Source organism: Euprymna scolopes, chromosome 17 (assembly GCF_053919585.1).
Source record: "Euprymna scolopes isolate OS-2025 chromosome 17, ASM5391958v1, whole genome shotgun sequence".
In the NCBI taxonomy this organism is placed as follows: Eukaryota; Metazoa; Mollusca; class Cephalopoda; order Sepiida; family Sepiolidae; genus Euprymna; species Euprymna scolopes.
Genome location: NC_136498.1, coordinates 115,228,816 through 115,242,754, shown reverse-complemented (window position 1 = coordinate 115,242,754; position 13,939 = coordinate 115,228,816). Strand labels below are relative to the sequence as shown.

General features: G+C 33.3%; 1 protein-coding gene across 3 annotated transcripts in view; it reads left to right on the top strand.

The window, feature by feature from the left end:
* LOC145296908 (uncharacterized) overlaps positions 1 to 13,939 on the top strand; it is a 237,080-nt gene that overhangs the window by 185,443 nt on the left and 37,698 nt on the right. For all 3 annotated transcript variants that reach the window (XM_080143073.1, XM_080143072.1, XM_080143074.1), the window contains 4 exons: positions 3,712 to 3,846; positions 4,733 to 4,792; positions 9,503 to 9,938; positions 11,039 to 11,438. In XM_080143073.1, the coding sequence (XP_079999199.1) occupies positions 3,712 to 3,846; positions 4,733 to 4,792; positions 9,503 to 9,938; positions 11,039 to 11,438 (1,031 nt within the window). The remainder of the gene's footprint in view (positions 1 to 3,711; positions 3,847 to 4,732; positions 4,793 to 9,502; positions 9,939 to 11,038; positions 11,439 to 13,939) is intronic.

Sequence of the window (13,939 nt, the reverse complement as noted above, 5' to 3'; positions counted from 1 at the left end):
CTGATTGTTAAATCAATAGTATTAACCATTATGTTATATGCACATATGGCCATGGATTAAATAAAGGGTCCAGTTGGACATCTTGTTATAGTTTCCTAAATTTTACATAAATGTTTTTTACTTTTATATTATGTTCATTTTTTTTTTTTTAGATTAGGATTGATAATTTTAATTTTTTCGATTATTCGTACTAATTTTCTCATCTTGGGTGTTATTCGCACAACTTTTCAATCGATGTAATCTCCAACCTTTTTCAGTTGTATCTTGTCAAACTTGGGAATCTTTTGATAGAAATATTCTATAGTTCGATTAGATACACCTGAAGAACGTTATAGGTTACATGAGGCAAACCGTTGTGCCAATAGCGCTCAAGATGAGAACAGGCATCCAAATAATACGAAAGGTCCTCAATTTCTGACAGATCGTTTCCAAGTTCAAAAAAGATGTACCTGAAGAAGGTCAGAGGTTACATCAGCCAGAATGAATATAACAACTAACATAGGAATGCTTGTCCAAATAATATTAATTATCAATTCTCATCTCAAAAATACCTAAACACAATAGAAAACATCTTCTCATCAAATACATTCATCTTAGTCCAACATGGCAGGTATTTCTTTCATCACAATTAATATAAAAGCCAACATTGTTTTTGTAAAAACAGTAAATCTGGAAACATGAAAACCTGCAAACATTACTGAAGGGAAATAAATGTTAATATTTGAAAATTAAACATGAAATGAATTGTGCAGAAATTTATATATTGTGAATATAAGAACTTGAAAGAGAAAAGTTTTTACCAAAATTACTGGATTTGACATGTAATAATCCAAAAAGGGTTGATATGCCATAAAATAAAACGTGTTTTTTTTTTTTATCATACTCCAAAACAATTTGAATTGTTCCAGGTTACTTAAATTGACAACGAAAATAAATCGTAATTAATTTTTAAAATTGAACACTCTTAATCTTTAAGAAAATAATTTTCAGTAAATTATAACAAAATATGGTTGCTGTATTTTTAGGAGGTATAATTGAGTTCTGTAATTTTTTATTTATTTTTTTTTTTTAGGGTAGGGCTTTTTTCTTTTTTTTTCTTTTTTTTCTTTTTTTTTTTTTTTGCTCAGTTACTTAATTGACAACATTGACAATCATTTGTTTTTTTATATGAATTTATTTATAGACAGAAAGTTTTGTTTTTGCTTTTTTTTTTTTTTTTTGCATTTTTGTTTTTTATCGACAATTTAAACTCTATTCAAACATTACAAAAATGTGACTGTCATTAAAGAAATTTCACCAGAACTAAATTTAAAATTATTAATTTGGAAGAATGAAAGTCAATTATATCTTTTTTAAAATACAGTAGAACCCAGGGATATGATGCCCCCGGGATACGTTATTTTTCAGGTTAGGATGTGGAATATGTTTTCCCGGACCCTGGTTACAGTATTTGCCTCGCTTTGATTATATACATGTGTATTATATACTGTATTGTATTTTGTTACTAATTTTTAATATGTACTGTATAAAATTTTGCTTAGGCCCTGCTATACTGTAATTTCACCAACCCCAAAACGGATTAATGCTGTGTCCCAGGGTTCTGCTATAAAAGAAATTGATTGAAGCAAAGTTTAAAAAATTCTTTCTTTCATTTTTCTACCTGAGATGCACCGATATGCATATTTACTTTAAGATTTTTATGCATGTGGGATGCGTGGCCACATAACAGAAACTTCACATCTTCTAAAAAAGATCAGTGATCCATTATTTCAGTACACTTGCATTACTTCATTTGCTATTATGATGCACGTGTAATTAAAAAAATAGTGTATTAGTGGGAAGTAAACCTAAATATCTTAACTGCTATTTAGGTCCAACCATGAAAATCTCACAAGATAATTTTACGTGTTGGACTATTTAAATCCATTACCTTAACTTCTTGTTTCTAGTTAGTCAGGCGAGACGAAATAGTTTATTAATGTTGTTGGAAAGTAAACCAAAAAGGTAAGTGGGTGTAATTAATAAGGTTTGACCCACAAGGTCAAATGTAGCCTTGGGAGCAGATTATTGTTGTGTGGGGAAAAGGTTATTTGTTATTTAGAATTTGGCCAAGAAAGGTCGTTGTATAAGGTAAGAATAAAAAATGGAGGGAGACGTTCATTTACTTCTGCCATTTTATACAACATGTCAGCTGAAATTAAAAAGATCACTTGGCGAATGGAAAAGATATCCAGGAAAATTGGAAAAAAGAATAACTCTGTCGTGTTCAATCAGACGTGCTTGAATCAATATATATATATAAATGCTGCAAAGACATAATTTTGCTGACTTGTTACTTGCGAACAAAACAATATTATAATGTATACCTTTTGAAAACAATAAATTACCAACAGAGAAAACTTGATCTTTGGAAGTTTGCTTACTATTCTATTACAATATATATGCCCTGGAATCATAAAAGATATTCATTGAGCTTGGATTTTTTTTACCTTTTATAAAGAAAAAATAGTAAAAAAAAAAAATGTTAATCCATTGCGATTGGTATAAACAAACTGAGTAATGTTTAAAGTAAATGACCCATATATATATATATATATATATAGTTTCAGCGTACACCTATTAGCTTAAAATTGTGGGTGAACACATTTTGTTTGCACAGACAGTTGTCATAAATTGATAGCAACCACTTTGAGAATTTTTGAATGCCTCACCCTTCTACCTTTTAATTATTACAGTATCTTTTGTTTATTAAATTGTTAAATGAAATTACACAATAGTTACAAAACAGTATCCTCTCCTCATGTTAAAAATGGGATTCTAAATAACATTATTTCAGCACAGTCTGTATTCTGCATAAAAATGGACACTGGTGATACAAAAGTACCCTATACTGATTACAGACCCTCGAATCAACAAATATATCTAAATGGCAAGAGTCATGGAATTCCTGCACAAAACAACAAACTTTATCAAATAAAGCCCAACCTCAAAGAAAAAAAAACAGAAGAAAAAAATCTCTAATAGACAGATGACAGGAAGGGAGGAAGTGGTAATAGTATGACTCCAAATAGGGCACACTTCTATCACACACTCATACCTACTAGAGAGCAAAGAAGCACCAATTTGTATTCCATGTCAGGAACAGTATATCAGAAAACATATTCTAACAAACCGCAAAGATTTCCAACAAACAAAAAAAAAATATCAATAAAACAGTCTCGACCTTTTCCACGAAGTAGACCCTAACAATCTAGAGTTCTTAAAAGCAATAAAGATATAATATAAAATATAACTGAAAAAAGAAAACTGTTCATACACATATCATACAACACCTCTCAGATTGCAATAATCACACTAAGATCTAGAAGAAAAAAAAAAATAATCAAGTAATATACAAATTAAACCAAACAATCTCTTCAGCATTAGATAACTCAAAAGGATTGATATGTTGGCAAAATAAACCATCAAATCAAATCTGCATAAATTCCAAAATGTGATTATTTACGAGGATGATTTATGACAAGTAATTGGTGATGGTTGACTTGGATACATAAGCAGGTAATCCGGTCTCTTGTGTATTTCGAGAAGTTGAAAGAAATAAAATGGCTCCCATTAAGGCAAAACGATTGTAGATCAAAATGCAAGGTTGTGATTTCTTTATTAAATGATATTGAAACTTGTTTTCTAATTTCTTCAATGTTTTCCCTTCAGCAAAAGACCCTCTTGCCTACGATCGCAATTTAGGTCCAGATTACAGAGAACCCACCACAGAGGTATGGGAAATTCGAGGACGTGGCAGGGGTCGAGTAAATCCTCGAAGTCGTGGTAGACAGTCAGAAACCAGTGGTAAGTTGTTTCCAACAGAAAATATCCATGTTCTCCTTAATCTTTTTATTTGGAGGTCTTCTTTTTTCCCCCCTGCAAAAGGAGACTTGGATCAAAAACCACAGAACGTTTTCAAATGTGACTAAGTATATTAAGAAGTTCGTAACAATTTTGAAATAGATAAAGTAGGCTTTTAATATCAATGTCAAAGCAAGAAAAAAACACAACTTTGTAGGTATATAAATTATGCATCCAAATTATATAAGTAACTTTATGATAAGCATTTACATATGGATAAATTCATCAACAAAATTAGATATTTTTACATATAGAACTATTTTAAGAAGGCTCATAAGCTATTAAATAAAAATGTTGAAGATTTGCAGTTTAAAATGTACACTCAGTAGAAGTTGAAAGTTTACATAAATTATAAAAAAGATTAATAAGGATATGATATTAATAATAGCAATAAGGAATAATAAAAGTGGATGAAAATACACATGGATATACATTATTATTTTAACACATAACAGTGTTGTATGTAAAACACAGCTGAGGACCAAGCTGGTTGTTATGATCTGTGCCAATCAGACACTGGCCGGTGATGACTAGGGCTATGACAACAGAATACTCTTATCATTGTTTTGACTCTTGAGGATATATCCGACACAGTTAGGCACAGTTAATCGACCGAGAACCGTATCACTCTATATAAAAGCATATAAGATATCAATGGATACACACTCGAGAGTCAAAACAATGAAAAGAATATGCTGTTGTCATAGCCCTAGCGATGACAAACTGAATTGATAATTTATCTTGCAACATATCAGGAACAACCTAATATCCATGTTCTAGCTCAATATAAGCAGGTCTGTAATTTGATTGTCAATATTTCTCTTTATAGGTCACCGTGGACGTGGTTACATCCCACCAACTGAAGACAGACTTCCTGGCATTGCTCGAGGTGCGGCTTTGATTTCATTTTTTACCCGTTTGAAAAATGTTTGACTTTTACTACCTGTTCAATGCGTCTTCAACTTTAGAAACATGGTTTTAGATTCATCTCCATAATAAAATGTAAATTAGATTCTGTAATAAAGTTATGTCGTTCATGGTCTGTCATGCTGAAGTTCAAGATAGAATTTTCCATCATCCATGCTTAAATTTTAGATAGCATTTTTTTGTTGGTCTGTCACTTAGAAACTTCATGTAGCATTTTTTTTTTTTTTTTTTTTTTTTTCTCATTTTATTACATTTAAGTTTGAAATAGATTTTTTTATTGTTGGTCAGTCATAAATTAAAATAGCATTTTTTGTTGGTGTGTCATGCTTGAGATGGTAATTTTGTTGGTCTGTCATGCTCAAGTTTGAAATAACGTTTTTTGTTGGTCTATCACGCTTAAGTTTGAAATAATATTTTTTTGTTGGCCTTTGATGCTTAAGTTTGAAATAGCATTTTTTTGTTGGTCTTTGATGCTTAAGTTTGAAATAGTACTTCTAATAATGCCCTTAACCAAAGAAGACTATCATTACTGTTTTTTAAAAATCTCATTTCTGTGTAGGTTTTACACAATTTCACTGAATGATGATCACAAGTTAAACTTTTTATATCAATACATTTGTACATCTGATTTTCTATTGAATTTCACCTGCCTTGTATCCAGTTTCCTAGATTTGAGTATGACTTAATTAAAAACTGAAAAAGGCTGCATATGCTATGTGTACCTGCTGATATATATTGATGTGAATGCGGTGCAGAGGATCAAACAACTGAACGCATTTTTGAATAGTAATGAATGCATTAGTGTGATAGGGTTGAACCTGGTCACTCTTGATCCTCTGTATGATTTTCTCTTTGTTAAGTTTATTTCTACTGTGAACCTCGGGTGTTCTGATTTAGTTAAGGTGTTTTTATCACTGAGAAAAATATTCAATGTACATATTCAGTGAGTGTGATTTTCCATATGGTCGAACAGAGCGCTTACGGCAGCAGCAGCAACAGCCAATCTATGCAAATACCAAACCATCTGCGGGGTGACTTCATGGCGGGGAAAAGAAAAATATTATTAAAAAAAAAAAAGAAAAATATGGACTCTTGAAGTCAGAGAGAAGGACAGAGATAAACATGTTACACAGGTGGCCCAAGAGCGACAGGAAAAGATGTGCTAAACACGGTCGGGTAGAGACGGAGTACCACGTGTTCAACACGACAGAATCTTGTTAAGCACATTGGAGTACGAGAAGACTTTTGAACAAAAGACAAAGGCGTTATTCTGGAAAGTACCTGTAAATAAATGTCTGTTGTCTTCACTAAAAAGAAAAGCAAGTTGATTTCTCAGCTTGTCTTTGTTTCTTGCGATGGTGTCTACATGTTAACACGTGTCTAATATTAAAATGGTATGAACTTCATGAAATTTTATCCTCAGAAAAATTCAATCAAAATCATGATGAAAATTGAAGCAAAGTTGTACAGCTGGATGCCCTTTTTAACATCAACTTGTTACAGATTAGTGATCTGTGTGTTTTATTGAAACGCAACTTCTAAGTTATCAGCCATGATCGACACTTCTCACTCAAATCATCGTTTAACATTCGTGTTACATGCTGATATGTTTTCGATGGTTTAACTAACCTATCTCTGGACAGGTCTTTATTCCAACATTTAAATTACATAGCCTGATATGCGAATAATTTTCTTTAGAGGTCATTCTTTACTTAAGGCAAGATTTTTATAGACAAGATGGGTTTTAGTTAGTTAACGTACTTCCTAACTTCCGGCGTAGCGCTACTGGAAGCAATGACAAGGCAAATCAGTTCCTTCACTTTTATTGTTCTTCAATATTTTCTATTGTGAAGCGATTTATTGAAATAAAATATAAGAAAAAGACATTATCAAAAGATATACAATAAAAATGTAAAAAATTATAAAAAGATAAAAATAACACAATTAGTCTTTATTTCCACTTATTGTCTCTCTAGATACACGACAGTCCTTATCAATGAAATTCTTTATTTGGCCAATCAACTCTCATGTTCTGACTTCTTTACTCCTCCCACACCTCTCATCACCCCTCACAGACTCATTGCCTTCCTTGAATACTGCACTTAAAAACTGATCCTCAATTCATGCAAGATGCTCCAAAAGCAGTCTGTGGCATTTTTTCCAAGTTTTAGACAGAATTTTATTGCATATTGTTCTTCAAAAAATGTCTTCACATCTAGATTGCATTTTTTAAATTCACCAGTTGTGATAATTAGGCTTTAGTAGAGTGTATTCCAATTCCTGCTGTAGCTGTTTATTTGAACCTGAAATAATAAAGATTGGTCAGTTATCTCATAAGATGTATCCCAATAACATACTGACTTTTCAAGAGTCTACGACAATTTTAAATGCTTGTACGAAAAAGTCTGATGTGAGAGAAAACTGTAAAGAAACTGATTTGCCCTGTCACCACACCGTTCCCCATCAAGTCAGGACTGTACTCTAATCGATCATGTCTCTGATAGTATAGATGCAACACTCTCCTTAGATAGTAATGCCAAAATTCATGTGTTTGGTGAATTTAATGTCCACCATAAAAATTGGCTAAGTTTCTCAGGCTACACAGATGCAGCTGGACGTTCTACTAATAGTTTCTGTATGGCCCATTCCCTCATACAGACAGTCTTGTTCCCAACTCGCCTCCCAGATAGTGATCACTAGCAAGCTTCACTTCTAGACCTATTCCTTACCCCCGTACCTGAGGATTGTGCAACTAATGCCCACTGTCTGCTCGGAAACGCAGACCATCTATTGGTATCAGTAGACATGGCACTCAAATCTCAACCTAATGCTAATGAAAATCAAATCATATGCTATAGCTGGCCGAATAATAAATATAATTTGATCTTTCTTAGACAATAGGATAATGCAGTTTGTCATTGATGGACATTCATCCAAGCAGCATAACATTAATGTTGGTGTGCCTCTTTGGGCCACTATTATTTCTGATATTCATTAATAACCTTTCCAATAATATTGAGTTTGAGATGGGTATATTTGCTGATGATACAACGCTCTATAATATACATGAGGGGGAAGAACAGATGTATACAAATCCAAAACGATGGCTGAATCCTTAGGAAATGACCTCCAGACCTTCAGTGGAATGGGGGACAAAAATGGAAGGTAGCATTTGATGCTAATGAGACTAAGCTGCATAACTTTAACAATTACAAGAAGCCTCTCCAACCACCGATATCCATCTGTAAATATGAAAACGTATGTATGTGTGTTCGCTTTTTCTGTCTGTCTACAAAAGGCTTTTTTCAGAGAAGCGGTCGGTCGGTTCACAACTTTTTAAAACTTTTTATATCACATATAAATCGTAATATCTCACAGTTAACAACGAAGCTCGCCTGTCTATTTAATTTGCTCGATTTCGGGAAGATAAATATTCAAGATTTGTCGCTCGCCACATGTGGGTTAGTCTTTTTCCTATAACATCTTGGGGAAAATAAAAATTAAAAAAAGCGTTCCGCAGTAAATAAATACTATCTCGCAGTCAAACTTGACCTCATTAATTCATTAAAACAGGCACCTGCCAAATCCAAGTAATTAAATAAATTCAAACGTGTTTCTGTTAGCATCTCGCGGTGGGGCAATGGTTAACGTTGCAGGGTTTTTTTTTTTTTTTTTTTTCACACACTTTAATTTACAAATTTGCCTCAAGGGTTCGGGTTCGATTCTCATACTTACTTTTTTTTTTTTTTTTTTTTTTTAACCCCACCCCCACCCCCGCAGTTTCCACACACACCTCCAAATACCCGGGCAATGCTGGATACCCCTCGCTAGTGACAAATAATTCCCTACTTGAGAACTCTTCTTCAAACTCCTCGGCTTAACATTCACGGGAAATATGAACTGGAATAAATACATTAAGAACATTGCAAAGGCTACTGCGGGAAAGGTGGTCCCTCTATTGTGCTAGAAAACTGCTCCCACCGGAGAGTATCCTGTACCTCTAGAAGGCCACCATTCACCCATGCATGGAGTATTCTTACCACATACCACTAGCCTCTCCCTCTTGGATTGGGTCCAGAAAAGGGTCTGCACTCTAATAGGTCCCACTTTTTTTCAACTATGCTCCCACCCCTGCCCCATCACTGCAATGTTGCATCCCTGTGTTTTCCAAGTATTTTAATGGAATGTGCTCTGATGAACTCGTATTTGAGGTCCCTAACAGCTTCTTCCCTAAAATGGCTAGACTTTGGAATTCTCTTCCCACTACCTGTTTCCCAAACTGTACTGATATGCAGAAGTTTAAATGTAACGTAAAACAACATCTTGTTAATCTTTTATAGACATGATCCCAATTAGTAGCGCCTTATATCCAAGTGGCGATATGCCTTATTTTTGAGTGAAGGTGAGTGAAAAAAAAGGTAGCAGACACATCAGAAGTTAGGAAGTACGTTAGCTGACTATTAACATTTTTTTTCTTTTTCTTCAGGAGAAGAAGGTAAAACATTTTCCTGTTTGTCACGTTTAAGTTTAAAATGGCATCTTTATCGCTAAACACCTGCACACATTTTAAAAATATTCTTGTTTTCTTCCATTTTGGATATTGTTTAAGAATATTGCCATAAATTCTGTACATTTTTTTTTTTTTTGTTTTTTCTATTTTTTTTTTTTTTAGATCAATTTTCTGGGGTTGGAGAACGTCCAAGTCGTCGTTCTGAATGGGAACGCCATCAGGAGGGATACTTTGGTGCAGACCATGGAGAATGGCCTGACCATCGCAATGAGCGGAACCTTCCTCCTGCGCATGACGACCCTCGACCAGAACTTCACGACATTCCCGATCTTCGGAGAGGCAGGCGGCCAGATTCCCGAGATGAGTGGAGAAATGGTCGTCGGGATAATGAAGAGTTATTTGAGAGGAGACCCGAGATGGGTACCGGTTTGCTCATGACTCCAGATCGGATAGAAATGCGACCAGAGAGATGGGAAAACAGACAGCCAGGCGATGCACCTCGTCGGCCAGACTTGCACAAAATTGACAATAAACATGATGAGCGCATCGACAAACGTAATTTATCACCGGGTGACAAAGAACGCTTAGACAATCGCAGGTAGAATGACAATTTTCTTTTTTCTTTTTATCCTTCTTCTTCATCTTTCCTTTCACATTTCCTTCTACTCGTACCATTCTTTATTTTCTTTTTCTTGTTATAGTTAATGTACTTCCTATCTTCCGGCGTAGTGCTACCAGAATCAATGGCAAGACAAATCAGTTCTTTCACTTTTATTGTTCTTCAGTATTTCTATTGTGAAGCGATTTATTGAAAAAAAAAATATGAGAAAAGGACATTATTGAAAAATATACAATAAAAGATTAACAAAATTATAAAAAGATAAAAATAACACAATTAGTCTTTATTTGCACTTTTAATAACAATTTAGAAAAAGTTTTCATTTTATTTGAAATTTATGAGAAATATGTTTATGAAATTATAAAAATAAGTTTTGTCTTTTTTTTATTTTAAAAATGAAAGTTTTTTTTTATTGAAATTTATGTAATAAATACATCTTATGAAAGTATAAAAATAAAATTATTGAAACCATAATAAAAAAAATTTTCAAATATCATAAAAAAACATATCCATTATACATAATTTTCCAAAAATAATTTCAAAATATCTTAAAAAGTGTTTTCGATTAATTCTTAAAAAAGAAAAAAAGCAAATGATGTCAATAATTCTTAATTAAATTAAGACCAAAAAAACTTTTCAATGATTATTAAATAAAAAAGAAAAGATCGGAAAAACATAATAAAAAAAAAGTGTGTGTACAGCGTGAGAAAAAATAAGTTAAGGAACTGATTTGCCTTTTCACCACTTCAGTAGCGCTGTGCTTGAAGTTAGGAAGTACATTAGCTGACTTTGACCCATTTTTCTTTTAAAAGTTTCTTTTCAAGGTTTTTTTCTTTTTCTCCACTGCTTTCTGCTACTCCTCGTCCTTTCTTACTCCCCCTTTTCACTTACTCTTCTCCAATTCCTCCTTGTAGTCTGTCTTCCTCCCATCTTTTTTCCTTTTTGTCCTTTTCTTTTTCAAGTTTTGTTTTAGTGAAGAAGGTTGTAAAAGTAATGTGTATTGTAAGAAAGACAAAAACAACATTGAAAAAAACTGATTTTATTTATTTATTTTTATTTTATTTTATTTTTTTTGTTAGAAAACGTCCACGTGAGCCAGAGCCTGAAGCATCTCGTTCAAGGTCGCCTTCATTGAAACACCACCGAGAAACATCACCTGTAGACTCTTTCCATAGCCATAGCAGTGTGAGCGACCACAGGGCAGACGGTGTCAGTCGAGAGTGGTTGCCAAACCGTTGGCCCCCACCGCAGCAAGCTGATCCTCTTGGTTTGAGAGACAAGGAAGGCGATGGGCCACAGTGGCCTGGAATGAAACAACGGCCACCTCTTGACAAGCACCTGTTGGATAAGAAGCGCAACAAGGAATGGGAGAACAATCGAATCAACCGAGAGAAGGAACTTTTGGATAAAGATGCCGATAGACTAAAGGGCAAAGATCAAAGAGACAAACTCAAAGACCGACTTGAACCTGATAATCAGGTTAGCATTCTTTTATTGACTGGTGCCCTTCCTTTTTTTTTCCAATCTCATTATAGAAAGATGAAAAAGAACATCTTATGAAAAATTTCCAAATTTATTTAAGACTCCAGGGATGCTGGGAGCTTACTATTTGCCTTTTTCCTTCTCCTAAACACTTGAAATGGTTTCATCCAGCACTTTTACTTGCTAATGTTGATGTGATGAGATAGCTATATATATATATATATATATATATATATATATCATGTAAACAACTAAACATGTGGATAATTTAATTTTTAAAATCTGTCACTCCACATCACATTCCGTGCTAGCATTTAAATAAAAATGCACTTTCCTATAAATAACTAAATTCATTTAAACATCACAAATAAAATAAAGAAATGACATTTACATAAACTCAATATATTCCAGCACTAGTGAGAGTTAGCTAAGTGGTAGAGCTTCGGGCTGTCAACTCTGGGATTCTCATTTCTAATCGTGCTTGATTCAGCCATACTGATGAATTGAAGGCAACAAAAATACATGTCTAAACATGTTAAAAAACACTTTGAAAAAGAGTTAAAAACATATTTAATTTGAAAAAGAAACACTAAATAAGTGGATAGCCCTTAATCCGCGGAGTTTCGAAGAAATACTTTCCTTCTCATCAGAGAGTAGGAATTAGCAAAATGCGGGATCAGATTTTGAATGCAAAAGTATTTGGTGAAACTGCAAGTAAGTCAAAGATCTTACTTGATAACTAAAAAGTGAAGCAGAGGAATTAGGATGAAGAAAAAGGTGATTTCACGTGAATGGATAGTCTGGTAAAAGGTAACGTATCCAATGATGGTAAAATCCAAAAATGTAAATCCCAGAAGTTATTTAAATTTCCATTCGCACAAGTAAAATCCAAGGAAATAAAATAATATGCCCTGTCATAAAATATGCTTAAATACAATATTTTAATTTGTCCAGATTTTGTATATATTATTATAGAGTCGGGATTTTAAAAATAAAAAAAAAAAGGAAAGAAGTATTTAGGTGCCATCAGCTAGAATCAAAACCGAAAGCAAAACTGTAGCATTCAAATTACTACTATACCGTTATTTCCATGGCAGGTGCTCGTCTGAACTCCAATCTCTGGTCCCCCCTCGCCAATCTTTCACGAAAAACACCCATCTAGCTGAATCCACTCTTTATCTGTGCCTAAATCAAAACGTGGATTCCATAAACAAAGCTTCTTTCTTAGAACTGCACGCCTGTGGAACTCTGTTCCGGCTGCCTGCTTCCCACCTGACTACAACTTGGATGTCTTCAAGTCCAACGTTAACAAATTCCTAATGAACCGGCCTCTTAAGTAAACACTTTGTACTTGCAATAACCCTTATCCCTGAGTGGCTTCCGGGTCTTGATAAGTGGTGACCACCGTGTAAAAAAGAAAAAAATACCAACATCGCACGCATATAAACCGATTAAAAATAAACTAATACGAATGTTCAAGATGTATAACGATATTTTTTCAATTTTGACCCCTTAAAAACTGTTTTTACTGGCTAAAGACCCATAAAAGAACGGTCCATAAAAATCCAATCATTTGAGGCCCTTCGCACCGCACTGCGACTTTTAATTTCGGAAGAGACAGAGTTTGAAAATATGGAGACAGACAGACATATAGTCTTTTATATATTAGATTATTAGTTAATGTATCTACATAAAAATGTATGTGAATATTTCAGTATTTAGTGTGACAGTACTTGGTACGTAAGTAGAGGTAGGTAGTAAGATATACCTATTAAGCTGAAATAGCAAACGGATACGTACACAAAATAAACTTCACCTTAGGATAACGAAAAAAATGAAGTAGTAATAATAATAATAACAAAAATGATAATCATGACTTTAATAGTTATTAATTAATAAACAAATAATCTAGTATAACATAAAATGTAAATAAATATCCAAATTAAAACTTCACCAATCACAAAGAAATTTTAAAAAATTCTGGCTAAAACAGCAAAGAAACAGGTGCGCACGCTCATTGGCTACAATAAATAGGTGTGCGAATAACTAAGAATCAGATTGGTAACTAGCAAACCCATTACAACAAGAATATATAAAAATACAAGCAACATCAATTCCATGCAATAGCCTGATGAATCCTCACAAGAATGAAATGTGGAAAATTCTGTGTAGTTTAATTGCGATATATATTTTCAAAACTTGCTATATATTGTTTTATATATAAATAGACATTGCTTTTTATTATAGAGTGGGGGGTTTCTTTGTTAAAAATAATGAAGGGTAATGCTGACCCGCAGGTGTTGTTGCAGAAATGTTGAAGTCTGCAGGTGAAACAAACATTTAGAAACTTTTCTTGTTCTCCTGTATTTCTACTGTGAAACGATTTATTGAAATAAAATAGAATATTAAGACATTAAAAATTATACACTAAAAATTAACAAAATCACATAGGTAAAAATAACACAATTAGTTATTTGCGCGTTTAATAACAAAATTTT